General features: G+C 41.4%; 1 protein-coding gene across 2 annotated transcripts in view; it reads right to left on the reverse strand.

Annotated features, from left to right (window-relative positions):
* Positions 1-1,218: 1,218 nt before the first annotated feature.
* Positions 1,219-14,442, reverse strand: part of LYN (LYN proto-oncogene, Src family tyrosine kinase) — a 35,974-nt gene continuing 22,750 nt past the window's right edge. For both annotated transcript variants that reach the window (XM_009289329.2, XM_009289328.2), the window contains exons 10-12: positions 9,972-10,125; positions 8,077-8,208; positions 1,219-2,826 (exon numbers count right to left, since the gene is read on the reverse strand). In XM_009289329.2, coding sequence (XP_009287604.1) covers positions 2,624-2,826; positions 8,077-8,208; positions 9,972-10,125 — 489 coding nt within the window. In that variant the 3' untranslated portion in view covers positions 1,219-2,623. The remainder of the gene's footprint in view (positions 2,827-8,076; positions 8,209-9,971; positions 10,126-14,442) is intronic.

Raw genomic sequence — 14,442 nt, forward strand, 5'->3', positions numbered from 1 at the left:
TGTAAGTGCTGGAGGATTGCTTCAGAACAAGGCAGAACTCGTAAGTAAATGGGACCGATCAGTCCCTGTAATGCTGTTTCTCATAGCGGAAGGGGACCCAGTTCAGAGCAAGAACCTCACCCTCCCTGTGGAGACACTAGGTGGTGCAGCCTTCCTGCGTGACACCGAGAACAGCTCTTCTCGGGTGTGAATGTTCTTGCCAGGTCTTTTGAGTCTTGGGTTGGTCTGTGCAAATGCAGTAATAAGTAACCACCCCAATATGTCTTGAACCAGGCTGGAGATGTAGCACTTGAGCCAGTGCTGTCCTCGTGTTTTGAACTGTTTCTGTTAAATATCGGTTATCTGGCCCCTGTAGTTCTAAAGGCTTATAATCCCTCCAGGGTAGAATGTCTAAAGTATTATTCTACTCCCCACAAACTATTCCAGCTATTAAAAAATATCTTGGTGTAGTGATAAAATACACTGAGTGTTGATTCCTTGAACAAGAAAGCTGTTACACACAAATTGCTCTAAGAATAGCAATATTGAAACAGAAGTTAAAAAAAAAAAATCATCATAACAGGCTAATGCTGGAAACTTTCTATAATACCATTTCAAACCATCTAGTGCTACACCTTGACAGTCTGTCACTTGTCTGAGAGTGTATGTTAGCAAGTTCATGTAACACTAACTATAAGCTCTTATTCCCTGAGCAACTGCTGTTTCCATGCTCCCTCCTACTTCCCAGAGCTCTTTGGTTGGCTACAGGAAATAGTGTAACCTTGTCTTTCAAACCATCTTAAGCTATTTTTTTTCCTTAAAATAAAATGAAGCCTGTAGTGAAGTACAGTTAAGAATTAGTCCATTGAACTCTCTGGAAAACATTACAGACCATGTTGCTACTACATTAAAGACTTCTGAGAAGCTGTTTTAAAGGATAGCTGAGGACTGACTTCCTCTCTTCCTGCCCTCCAGACCAAGAAGAATCCCTAACGAGGATGCAGAAATGGCTGGTTCGGTCCTTTTCAGCTTCTCAAAGCTGAATGGATATAAGGAAAGCAGAATCCATTAATATTTAGCTTTGCAAAATAATCGTGTTTGTTAGTGGTGATGAACAGATGTTGCCCTGTTCCACATGAAGCTACCACTCTGGACAGAACATCAGCCATTTGTTTTACCTCAAATTACTACCACACAACTTGCTTCAGATTAAGTGTTTGTTTATTAAAATTAAAAATCACCATACAATAGAAACTATTTACATATTTAACTGATAGTCTGCTTAAACCGCACAGTTTGACTGAAGGAAGCCAATGGAAAAGAAAAGCAATTAATATTTATGCTGCTGAACTTCAACTGCAGGCACACTGAAGCTTTATCAAAAGGGTGTTAAGCTTCTGCAAAGTACCATTTGCCTAAATAATTGGGCTGAGGGGTGGCAAAGATGTACTGGGTTTCAGCTGTAAGAACCAGTGTCACTTTGGGGGGGGGGGAAGTAATCTGTGCTGTAGTTACATTGCAACTGCACTAGCTCAGCTGTTTTGGTAAGTAATTTGATGATAGAACAATTCAATATGTAGATCTTAGCAAACTGCGTTCACTTTTATGAATTAGATGTATATACTGAGCAACAAACCTATAGTGTCACTGCAATGTAACTTGATATCCTATTGCATATTTCCACAAATTGTTTTTGATAGTGCTAGAGCTAGTTTTAGCTTTAAAACAGATTGGAGGTTAGTTGATTAAAGCAGCAAAAAATATAAGGAATTTTCTTGAATAATCACAGAGGATTAAAAATTAAGATTAAAATATTAAACAGTCTCAGCGACTGCAATGAAAGTATTAACTTCCTTCAAAACCCTGTGCTTTCCCATGGACTTCAGATGATGACTTTGGCCTTGTGGGAAACTGAAGGTTGAATACAGAGCTAGGTGTGCTGCCGCTTCTGCCATCATGTGTGTTCATATTGCACTTCTGCATCTGTGGTGGCTGTGCGATGCTTTGAAAATGATTTTAAATTTGAGTAATACAGCAGTAAAACATAATCATCTTCAGTGTAAAGAATTACATACATAACCCTTCCTTAAAGGAAACCACGACACCGTTTAGAAAGTCTTACAAGAGGTGACAGTACTCCAACTACTAATGTGAAATAACAAGGATATAAAAATAATCTTCACAATATGCTGTATTTCGAAAAAGATAATTTAAGAACACCACCATGTCTTAAATCTTTACGTTCTCCTTCATGACTTTTTCTTTTGGAAACAGCTGTTCACGCATCTTCTCGCCCCTTTTATAAAGGTCTCCTTGTAATGTATTCCATGACTTAGATCCTAAGGTGGCTTTGTCAAACTGTACCAGTAGACAATCTCTTTCCTTCCTTCTCCCTCCCCACCCCAAAAAGCCTGCTTGGTTTGGGATGTTTCTGCAAATGCAAAACAGAGCATTTAAGGAGAACTTCAATCTTTAGAGGAACTGTTTTAACCAAATAAAAACATTATTAGTTCTCTGCAGAATTACTCTTTCCTTCAGCATTTCAGCTTCCACACTTGGTTAAGACATCCACTTGGTTTGAGCAGTCTGTCCAAACGCTAGTCTGTGCCAGTGATCCATGTCAATAGAAAAAGTGTTCTTTGTTCTACGGCTGTTGTTGATACTGCCCTTCTGTTGCTGTGTAGAAGTCATCAAGCACACTCTGTAGATAATCAAATGTTGGCCTCTCTTCTGCTTTGTCTTTCCAGCATGTTTTCATGATATCATAAAGCTCAGCTGGACAGGTTTCCATGCGTGGCATTCGGTACCCGCGCTGAAGAGCAACCATCACATCTGAATTGCTCATACCTTCAACAGAAAAAGAAAGTTTTGATCAAATGATCTCAATTCCTAAGGAAATGATTTAGTCTTTTTTATTTACTTCACTCTAAAGACCGTCACCCAATAATACAAGGCTGTTACTACTTATTAAAGGTAGCTACTAATATGAGTTCAATAAACAAAGCTCAGGTGTGCACCGGCACCGAGGGACTTGCTTTGAAAATCCTAGGGGAAGATTTCTGTTTCCCCAGTTGAGTGTAGCGACCTCTTTAGTGCCAAGTCTAACAAGACTGTGGGAGAGATCATCATTCTTGTCTCCAGAACCAGCTCCGTTCTGTTCCTCTGACCAGTCCCACCACCGTTTGTTCTGCTTCCAGCGGTGGTGAGATTCACAACAAAAGCCTACCCTGGCACCAGCCTTTGTCTCCAGCTGCAGAGCTTCTAACCTGCTCGCTGTAGACCCCATCCGTACTAAGACGGAGAGCAGCCTACCTGTTTGACCACGCTCCCAGTCACCCTGCTCAATGCAGTAACACGCTTTCAGATTTTCTTCTACATCAGCTTTTGTGTAAGTGCTGCTGATTGCAAGACATCGGACATGGTCGCTCGTGATATCATTATTTGTAACGGGCAATTTCCCCTCCCTTCTTCCTCATCCTATTCCTATTGTGCAAAACCATCTTGCCAGCTGTGCTGAGCTTTGCTTTGTTTCCCCGTTACGGTTTTCTTTCAGTGGATAAGAACTCTAACTAGCAGAAGTGCATCCTGAGCCTCACATGCCAACTAACGTCACGCAAGAGAGGCCTGCCTTGGACTCCATCCTCCCCCTCTCTTTTTTCTTCACGCCCCTCTCCTTTTTTAAATCCTTGAGAAATTGGTTCACGGAACGATTTCGACACCTACTGTCAGAAGGTCAGCTATGGCGGGGCCAACAAAAAGGCTCACCACTTCCTACCCAGAAACCTGCCTTTCAGCTTGTCCCTTTCTCTGCAAATCTTACGCAACCCAGTGGAGTAATTGTGCCAGGATTACCTTCTCCAGGACACAGACGCTAAGCTTTCTGTATTCCAGTGAATGCTGTTTCTTCCGATGACTGGGCATGCAGGAAGCACCTGTGCTTCAGCCTAGATATTTGCTACCACCAGTGAAGACTTTCCCTCTATCGAGAAAGGTATTCCAGACCACACAGCCGCTGGCCGCTCCTCAGGCTAAACGCTCCACGTGATGCCGTTCTGCCTGACTACAGTTTCTCATGTTTTTTCTCAGGCAACTCGGCCTCCAGTCAGGTGCGTACGTGACATTCGCTGCTCCTGCTTATGCCAGTTCCCCAGAAGCACGGGGAGAGCAGCTGCACTCTGCTGAGAGGAGGCAGGACAGGTCCTGCTCCGAGCAAGGCCGGCAGCGGAGATGCAGATGTGGTGCTCCCCTGAGTACTCAGTGACTGTGCAGTTCTGTCGCTGCAGGCTGTGCAGATGATTGTATGTGTTATCTGACTATTAAAGCTATCGTACTCAGTGACTGTGCAGCTCTGTTGCTGCAGGCTGTGCAGATTGTTGTATGTGTTATCTGACTATTAAAGCTATGACTTAAGCCACTTGGCAGGTAAGGACACATCTGAGTAACAACCAAATGACAACTTTACCCGGTATAACTACTTCGATTATTCAAGATGACTATAGTTCATATAGTTGACTTCAGTTCAAGCCTTTTGGCTTTAACCCATTCTAGAAATAGTCGGCCATGAAATCTGGGTCTGGATCAGAGTGCTTGCTCTGGGCACATCTTTGGTATTTTCAGTTCTGCTTTGGAAGGAGGAGTGAAGTTTTTCTGAGCTAATATTGCACACGTGTGTAGAAAAACAGTATTTTGAAGGTAGCAGTGGAATGGCATGTTGTCACAGAATAAGGAATTACTGCTATATAAAGACAGAATAAATATAGGAAGAAAGTCGATAAAGCATTTTGTAGAGAACAGTGATCTGACTGCTTGAGCTTAAAGAAATGGCTTGTATATAATGTATGCAGTAAAACAGTTATTCATATTATGCAAAGTCTTAGTTAACTGTGTGTAATGCATGAGGACTGCTGCTACTGGGTTTTGCACAGAACGGGGCTGTTTCTGTGGGTTTAAGTACTTTATAGGATTGTGCTTAGATCCAGTGTCTGCAGGACTGATTGTTACATTCTGAATGCCAAGGACAAAGCCTGCGTTTCAGCTAACCTGCAGGAAAACTATCTGTTAAATAACCATTTAAGTTCACAAGACAAAAATGAAAAGACTTTTATCAGTAGTCCATAGTAAATACAATGTCATGAACATACTTGCATATGTTTTGGGTTTTATTTAAAACAAAAAGGCTTACCTGTCTACCCCACAGTCCATGCAGTATTCTCAAAATAGCTACTTGTTTAACTTTTCCTTTTTATTTTTTTTTTTTATTATTTTTTTGTGGCAAGAGAATTACCTGTCTCATCAAGACTACATCCTGATCAGTAAAAGAAATATATCCCATGTGCATATTTGTTACACTTACACCCTCTTAAATGCTAGCAAAAGACATTAGCTCTAAAGGTTTGGTACCTGTCTGTTAATTTACACTGCGGTACCTCTTAAGTGTCACAGATAAAGACATATTTGCTTATGTTAGAGCCTGGGAAATTACGTGAACCCAGTGGTAGGGAGGAAGAATCCCACCATATAGAAAGTGGCATACCTTGTGAGGAGCAGCTGACATAATTGGAATGCAAGTATGGATGTTGCCAGTATTTGACATACTATATAATTACCTAGAAATTAGTTTTAACAACCAATTCAACTTATTTGCCCAGAGATTCAGATACTTGTTTCCTATTTCAAAGGTAGTTCCTGAAACTATAGTCCCACTAATTGCTTTGAGTTTCTCAGGAAGAGAAACAGCTGTTGGAATTTGTTGTTGTTTTTGTTGGTCACAAAAGCCCCAAGTTCCGTGGCTGGAAATGCTTCCGACCAAGTTGCCTGCCTAGATGTTAATTACTTGCCAGTTTCAACTCAAACTGTTTCACATGCAGCTTTACGCTGAATACTGTCTAGCTGCTGGAGCTGTTTAATAATTGAAAAGAATATTTTGAAGCATTCCCGTTAAAATTGAAAAATCAATTTACTGTTTCTCTCCAGTGGCTGCTGGTTACAACCTATCACTAGGTTACTCCTGCCATGCTGGGGTAATTTGCGCAAAGCTGCCACATCTCTTCATGTAAAGTAAATTGGTCACCCATTTAGTTTGCTGTCCTTCTGATTCTTCATCAACTTTCAGTCTAATAGGCTATTTCAGTTTATACTTCTATTTAAAATAGACATATATCCCTCTTCAAGTTTAATGCAAGCAATGCCTGCAAAGTATTAAAATCTTCCAGTATGCAGTCAAGAGGCTTCCACTTCTAATTGCTGGTTGACAAATGAATCCACAGGGTATGGCCTATTTATGGTGCTCATAAAAATGCTCCCATATTAAAAAAAAAATATTGCCCAGACTTCCCCTAGAAGAGATATTTTCCCACAGTAGTACAGCAGTACAGTGTCTGCCGTAAAGATTGATCTTTTTCTTAAAATAAGAATATGATATGTTTTATGGAAGGAAAGAGAGAGCAGACTTAGCTGCAGAATTAAGTATTGGATTGGGTTTTGTATTTTGGTAGTGCTGGTTTCCAGGTGAGCTCGTAGGTTTGCTCACGGGAGGACAATTTTCAAGGCATCTAGAAATACCCTTGTGAGCCCAGCTCAGCATAGGCAACCGTTCAGACGCATAGGCATGTGCTAACGGGGAAAAAAGTATCCCAACTGTGGGAAGAACCATGCATTACTCGGCTGCGTACAACTCCCATCTGATCTTTCCTGAGGACATAAGCAGTATTTAGAACAGCTTTGGGAGGACCCACTACTCAGTCACGTATTTTATAGCCCCTACCTAAAAACCAACCCGGAGCATATGTTTAAACACTCAGCTGTGCAAGCAGCCCTATCATCTCTTGAAGTTTAAGGGGGCTACCCTTGAGCTTAAGTGCTTTCCTGGACTGGAGCCTTATCGAGCAATGAGAATGTCTGGTTTGGCTCTACCTCTTGTATGGAAAGTTGATATGTTCTTCCATAACATAGTGTAAAGTTGGCTGCCATCACCCCTTCCCCGCTGCCCGAGTCTCGCGGGGGGTCCGGTCTCCCTGTGCCCAGAGGTGTTGATCCTACTGTCATTTCAGGACTCGGGTCACCCAGATCTGCCCCTTTGACATCTCTGGCAGTTCAGGATGCAGAATTCCAGCTGCTCGGGAAGTGGCGGTGAAAATGTTTTCACTGTTTAAACAGCAAGAGCTGCTGCACTGGAAGCGCTGGGGAAGCTTTGCCTGGATGAAATATCTGCTCTCCCTTTACTGCCTGTAAACTGCAGGATCCTAAGGGTTCTTCTCTTAAGTCACTCCATCTATGAGATGTGCCGCACAGGTGAATATGGCTGTATTTTCCCCATTTGCCCACAAGATAAGAGAATTTAGGTTAATTTTCCATAACCTCAGTAAGCTTAAATGAATGCGGTCTCCTACCCCGAGTTAATCATCGGCTATGCCTGAGATGTGACAATTTAGTGTGCAAAAATATCCTTCATACAAGTTGCTTCTGTGTGCTGGAAACATTAATATGTATTTTGTTTAACAGAAAGAAAAACGAAACATAAAGTACATAACCCTTTCACAGCTACTTAATGCAGCTATGATTGATGTCCTCCTCTGTGGTCTCATACCTGAACCGTATGGAACAATGAAGAGCAAATATTCCCAGCGGTACATCAACACTGCTTTAGGGTCTGCTTTCGTATTTGTTTAGATTAGCTAACACTGACAAATTATTACAGCCTATTTGCTTGTGAAAACACACTTTCTTAGTACTTTCACATATTACGATATTAAAAAACCCCAGCAGCTTACACAGCACCATTAGAGACTGAGCTGCTGCCCGTAAAGCCGGGATGTGTGCCAGTTCAGCATTTGCTGCAGTTGTAACACCTTTGGAATATATAAAAATGACTACTTGTTCATGGTGCCATTAGTCTGTTTGCTAAAATTTACCCCAGAGAGGCACGTGGTTTACACATATGGTGACTATAAGTTTTCAAAGCAATAATGTTACCTGCAAGACATTTTCCAAATCGCTGCTGTGGCTACTGTCAGATGCCAGCTCTTTTCTGGCGTATTTTCTTTGCTTTTTAACACCAAAGTATAAATACAGAGTAACAGTATACACACACGCCCGTACCTGGATAAGGAATCTTTCCATATGTAACGATTTCATACAGGAGAATCCCAAATGACCACACATCAGATTTAATGGTGAAAGATCCATAATTAATTGCCTCTGGTGCCGTCCATTTAATAGGGAATTTTGCACCTAATAAAAAGTACAGTCTCCATCAGTCAAAGGCAAATTTAAACACTCAATATCAAGTCACTAAAAGGTCTTAAACGACTTGCCTATGATACCCCTGAATTAGCAAAGTTACCAGCAACTCCTTCTGTCCAAGAGTTATCAGCAGAGATGTGCTGCAGGATGCATGTTGCCACGCTGCATGTCCTGTGTCAGAGGTGCAAATAAGATGCCGAAAGCTACATAGCACCTTTTGACTCTTAGGTATGGTGAATTTTTGCTAAAATTAGTCACCATTTTCCCTTCTGCCCAGTGGCCAGGCAACAATCTTACAATTCCCATCAGCCGGAACTTTGCAAGACTTCAACTAACTTTTCCTGTTTTAAAGAAAGTCAGTCTAGCTTCAACATACACTTTAACGCATTTCACATTCAGCCATAGATACTAAAGCAGTAACAAGTCATATCTTAAAAAGCCATATCTTAAAATAGCGTCTTTCATGTCTAATTAACTGATTCCAGAAAATCCCATATAAAAGCAAACTCCTTCCAGTTAAATAAGAAAAGTTCAGGCAGCCTTTGTTGGGGAATATTACATTAGCTCTTCAGACAATGAAGAGTAACACAAGCAGATTCTCTCTATACCCTTTTTAGCCTGCTCTGTCATTCTGGCACAAAATACCAGGTAAGCTAGGAAACTTTTCTGAATGGCAGAAAACACATCAAAGAAACTTAGCGTGAAGAATTTATAACCTGAAAGGTTCATTTAATCAATATACAATGTCCAGAGCCAGCTAAAAAACACAGATATGTGTTCTGTACCTCTGAAAACTGCTTAATCGGACCCTTCCCTCCGATCTGTTGAGTTACTGTTACCTAGTGACTGCTGAATAGCTCATCTTCCTTGAATCTCAACTGTAGTGCATTGTTCTCTTTCTTCCTCATACCTTAGTTCTTCCCCTCTCGTCCTTACATTACCAGACTGTGTGAAAATATGATGTAGTGTCTTTGAAACGAGAGGGTGGAAGCCAGCCAACAAACCTGCTCAGACAAGTTGCCCTAATGCAATCTGTGCATGGAAGCATAAATAAAAATTTCTCACTACAGCTCACTGACTACGCACTTCTCGAAAGGATCCTTGACAACGTTAGCGAAACACACATGGCAAAACCCAGACAAATATCTTCAGTGGCATGGTTTCCCGTCTTGCCAGTCCTGACCCTGCTGCGATGTTACCTCCCACCCGTGTGCTGAACAGGGACATGGACCCAGCCCTCCCTACACGTAGCAGTAATGCTGCTGAACATGCACATCAGTGCTGCAGTTCCTAAAGCAGCTTCAAAAGATGACCAGTTCTGCTAAGGTTTTCTTGTTACCAGCAACTATGCCCCCTAGGGCTCCTTCTTCCTTTCCCTAAGTGAAAGGAGGTGCATATGGCATTGAAGGATGTGAAGAGGAAGTAAGATCATATTTTCTTGGCATTTAATTCAGCGGGATGGAAGCTGTGGCTGTGCAATTAATTTGTTCAATTTAGAAAAACTTGTATGCAGTTAAGTACTCTCAATTTTCTTTGTCCTTCAAATTTATTTAAAATAAACTTTTCAAAAAGCCTAGGGAGCACAGAAAGATTATTTGTTTCCTTATTCTTTTTTAAAGTCGTTGGCATTAGAACGCTGCCTCTGGGAAGTTGTTATAGCATATTCTGTCCTTGGTGATCACATTATCGTTAGATACAGCCTCACTGCCTCCCAGAGGCTGAAGTTTAAAGATAAAAATAAAAATACATACCTTCCCTTGCTGTATACTCGTTGTCTTCAATGACTCTCGCTAGTCCAAAGTCAGCAATTTTGCACATCAGTAAGTCCGAAACCAGAACATTCGCTGCTCTCAAATCTCGATGAATATAATTTTTTCTTTCTATATAGGCCATCCCTTCTGCAATCTGTAACCAAAGAAACAACTATTTTGATATTTCAACACCACACACCACCATCAGCAGGTCTGACCTCTCTGTTCTTTCCAGGTATCAGCATCCATTTATTCGTTACCAGGATCTTCGGAGCATTTTTTAGATGGAAGCAAGGAAAGGGTGATTGCCATGGAAAACCTATGGGTAGATCCAGTCCTGCAAAACTGTACTTACAGAAGCAGCTTCAAAAGAATTGTTTGGGTGAATAACAGCTGGCAGGATTAGAGATATGTGTTAGAGACATTTCCTGAAACAAAAATCTTAATTAAAATGTTCCTAAGATTTCTACTAAAATATTCTCTTCCCCAAATTATTAACCAGTTTCTTTTCCAGATACTAAGAAAATGGAAGGAATTAGTAAGTTAAACAAGGTACAGATGTTCTTTTAAGGATTGATGAAGCAACAGTGCAGACAGAGTTAAAAAACCCCCAGCAACTTTCTATTTACCCAGTATAGGCCTGGACAATCAGGAAACAATTACTAAGATAGGGCAAACAATTTTATCTTTATTTTCTTCTACAACAACATACCTGTTCATACACGAGGGGTGTTTGGCAACAGCCAGCTCTCAGATACTATCAAAAGTAAATTTAATTTGTATTTCAGCAGCCCAAATTAATTTCCAAACCAAATTAAAGATGATTAATGTCCTCAAAATATGCACTGGGTATGATTTTTTCAGTATTTGCCCAGACTACCTTTTTTTTTTTCCCCCTAAGGAAAAACATTTTACTTTTCAGAGAAAAAGAAACTGAAAGAATAGTTTCTGAAGTCAGAGCAATAAAACTGACGTGTAGATCGTATTCTGTCCAAAAGTTTAAGAGGAGCTAGTAAAAAAGAAAAATAAACCCAGCGCTTGTGGGCTGTCAGTTTTTCTCTCCCTTGTAAGACTGGTGATGGGTCATTCCCAGGCAAGGCCCACGGTCCAACCTGTGCCGCAGGAACCTCTCCAGGATGTCTCTGGGTGGGTGACAGACGCAATAAAACTGATGTGTAGATCGTATTCTGTCCAAAAGTTTAAGAGGAGCTAGTAAAAAAGAAAAATAAACCCAGCGCTTGTGGGCTGTCAGTTTTTCTCTCCCTTGTAAGACTGGTGATGGGTCATTCCCAGGCAAGGCCCACGGTCCAACCTGTGCCGCAGGAACCTCTCCAGGATGTCTCTGGGTGGGTGACAGACGGCTCGCTCTCGGCCACATCGTTTAGGGAACGCACAAGCTCTCAGATCTGCTAAAGAAGCAGCTGTAAAGCAGTAAGGGTCCTTCTCCAGTGCCAGTCCCCAGCACACTCGTACAGGGGCTCTTTCCTCTCCGCCTCAGGAGAAGACAAGTGCACGGATCCCTTCTCAGTGCCAGAGGTGCTCATTTCAGCCCTGCAGTAAAGCAGGCAGGCGCACCGGACCAAATTTTAAGAAAACATTAACATCACTTCTGCTTATCCATTTTTAAAAAGTCCCCGAGGGGTACTGCGAAGGCACACGCTGCCACCACTAACAACACAAAACCACACGGTCTTCGTTCCTCTTTTTTGGTTTAGGCAATGGAAAAATAGAGCCACTTGCCCTCCCACCACCTTCCACTGCAAACCTCTTCTTACAAACCAATCTATTCTTCAGAGCAGAGTGTTACATTGCCCTTGTACAATGCAGGGGGGTTCTCACACTAAACCAGAAGGAAACTCCGATGATGAAAAGAATGAAGAACACCTGCATTTCACATTTGCTAGAAACAAGTAGGATGTTTTATAATGAAGGAAGCAGCTACTAGTGAATGATTGCCACAGAGAGTCTTACTAGAGACTTACAGATAAAATAGTAGTATTTGATCAGAGCCTGCTCTGCCTCTCTCTCTCCTCCCCATGCAATTACTTGGGCTTGGGGAGGAACGAGAGATGAAAGGGAAGGTTTTGCTGTAAGATCAATGCTGAAATTGGACTGGCCAGCTTGGCAGATACGACCAAAATGCAGGCAGGTCCACTAACGTCACCAAAAATACACGAACCATCACAAAGGAATCAACTTTCCTCCTATTTCCCTGCACAGATTTAACATTTGGGCGAACTGATGGCTGGGGAATCAAGAACCACTTCACAAAAGAGACATTTGTGATGGCGATATTTAGTTTCCAAGGCCAACCAAGCAAAGCCATTGGAAAGACCATTTTATTTCCTCTTATTTCTGCCAGTCATCATCTGATGAGTCACAAACGAAGAATGTGACATCAAACGGTCCATTATGTTTTCAGCAAATACAAACTACACTTCCGTGAAATTCCAGGTTTTGACTGCATTGAATCAGAGAAATTCAAAGAAGCCACGTATGTGCAAGCATTTAGGCATGCAAAAAATTCCCCAAGTAGGAAAAGAATAATGAGCAAGAAATTTTTAATGGGAGGAGGGGAAACACAGCAACTGGACAACTGAATTCACACATCTGGCCACGTTAAACCTTTGCCTGTGGGAAAAGAAAAAAAAAAAAGAGGGTTTTTTGATCAAGGGAATGGGTGCCAGAGCCCATGTGATAACTCTTCATGATAATTGTTGGGTTTTCATTGCCAAATGATATGTTAAAGGTAGAGAAATTCATGGGAACAAAAGAAAATTAAAGCCTTTTCCCCCCTCTTTTAATGATCATTGGTACCTGTCAAGACTGTTCGGCTACGTGTAACTACTACTCAGGAGCAGAATGGGAAAGCTAATTTGGGCTTCTGGAGCATGTTTTGTGGCCTTTAAGAGAGGATTCTGCCTACACTGCACACGTGTTACTACCAAGAAGGAAGCGGTTTCCCCTTCACCTTTAATGAACTACTGACACGCTTCTAGAAATACCCAAATTCAATCCTTTTAAAAACAACCAACCAACAAATCTCTAAATACTAGGAACTATGCACCCAGGGTGAGAATGGAAGAAAAGTCTTCTGGAAGAAATAAATCACTTCACAAGACAGCCTCTGTACTGTAAAGCTTCAGCTAAAAGTCACGCAATAAATGAATGACTTGGAGCCGCAGTTCTGCAGACAGCTCTGTCACCCATTTGGGGTGTGATTTGGGGTGTGATTTCAGCTGTCAGTGCTCTTTCTTCTGTTTCTGCTCTTTCTACCTGTAAAACAGGGTAACTACTTAACTTTCCAGAACACTTGTGGGTCATTTCACAAATAGGTATAAAACTCTTTTAAAATCCTGAAAGAAAATGGTAGCAAAAGCATGGCGCATAGGATGTTGCTTTGAAAACATGCAGTCCCTACTTCCTGACCCATTCTTTTAGCTTCTGAAGGTGTTTGGGGAAAGAGGCAAAAGCAGCAGAGGACTTTGAAGTAGGGCGGGGAGAACTTACTGTCACAGAAGAGCTATACCTTCTGAAAAGCAAAAGTACTTGGTCACAACTCAAAGACTTCCTTGACGAAACACCACAGCTGACATTAAACAGCACGCAGAGGGATGGGCAGTTCTGTGGTTTTTTTTTCAAAAGGTGAGATGCAGCTACTTTTTTTTTTTTTTTTTTTCCTGCAAAACCAGAGAACTTCTGGATTCCTTCATAGCTCCATTTTTCAACTCAAAGACATGCTTGATTTCAACTTCCATTCCAAAGGTCTGTGATCCTCTTTTGCAAGAGTTATTTCAAACAAGGCATGTTTTACACATAGTTTGCAATGCTGTTTCTTCATGCAGAGAGGGGGTTATGGCAATATGTGTAATGGATTCCGCTTGTGCATTTCTAGGCTGACTGTAAAAATGTGGAATACTAGAGAGGCCAGATGGGTTTGCTTGGGGTCAGCCTGATAGGATGTTTTACATCATGCTGAGAATGCATTATATCATGTTAGGAAGGAGAATTAAGCGACAGGGATCATGAAACAGAGTGGAATGAATATGAAAGGGAATGAAAGAATAGCAAAATATGAAGTTTTTTTATTAGGAAAGCAAGTTTTAAACAACCTGGAGGGCTGACAGGTACAACCTCATGGGAAAAAAGTCTCAGGAACAACCACACCATCAAAAAAACCCAGCAATTACAACTGCAAGAGCAAATCACACTTATTGTAAAGACAGTGCCTGATGAGAAAAGTTTAGAATAGAATAGACTATACTATTTCAGTTGGAAGGGACCTACAACAATCATCTAGTCCAACTGCCTGACCACTTCAGGCCACTTTAACCAAAAGTTAGAGCATGTTGTTAAGGGCATTGTCCAAATGCCTCTTCAACACTGACAGCCTTGCGGCATCGACCACCTCTCTAGGAAGCTTGTTCCAGTGTTTGACCACCCTCTCGGTAAAGAAATGCTTCCTAATGTC

This window comes from Aptenodytes forsteri, unplaced genomic scaffold, assembly GCF_000699145.1.
Source record: "Aptenodytes forsteri isolate BGI_AS27 unplaced genomic scaffold, ASM69914v1 Scaffold139, whole genome shotgun sequence".
Lineage (NCBI taxonomy): Eukaryota > Metazoa > Chordata > Aves > Sphenisciformes > Spheniscidae > Aptenodytes > Aptenodytes forsteri.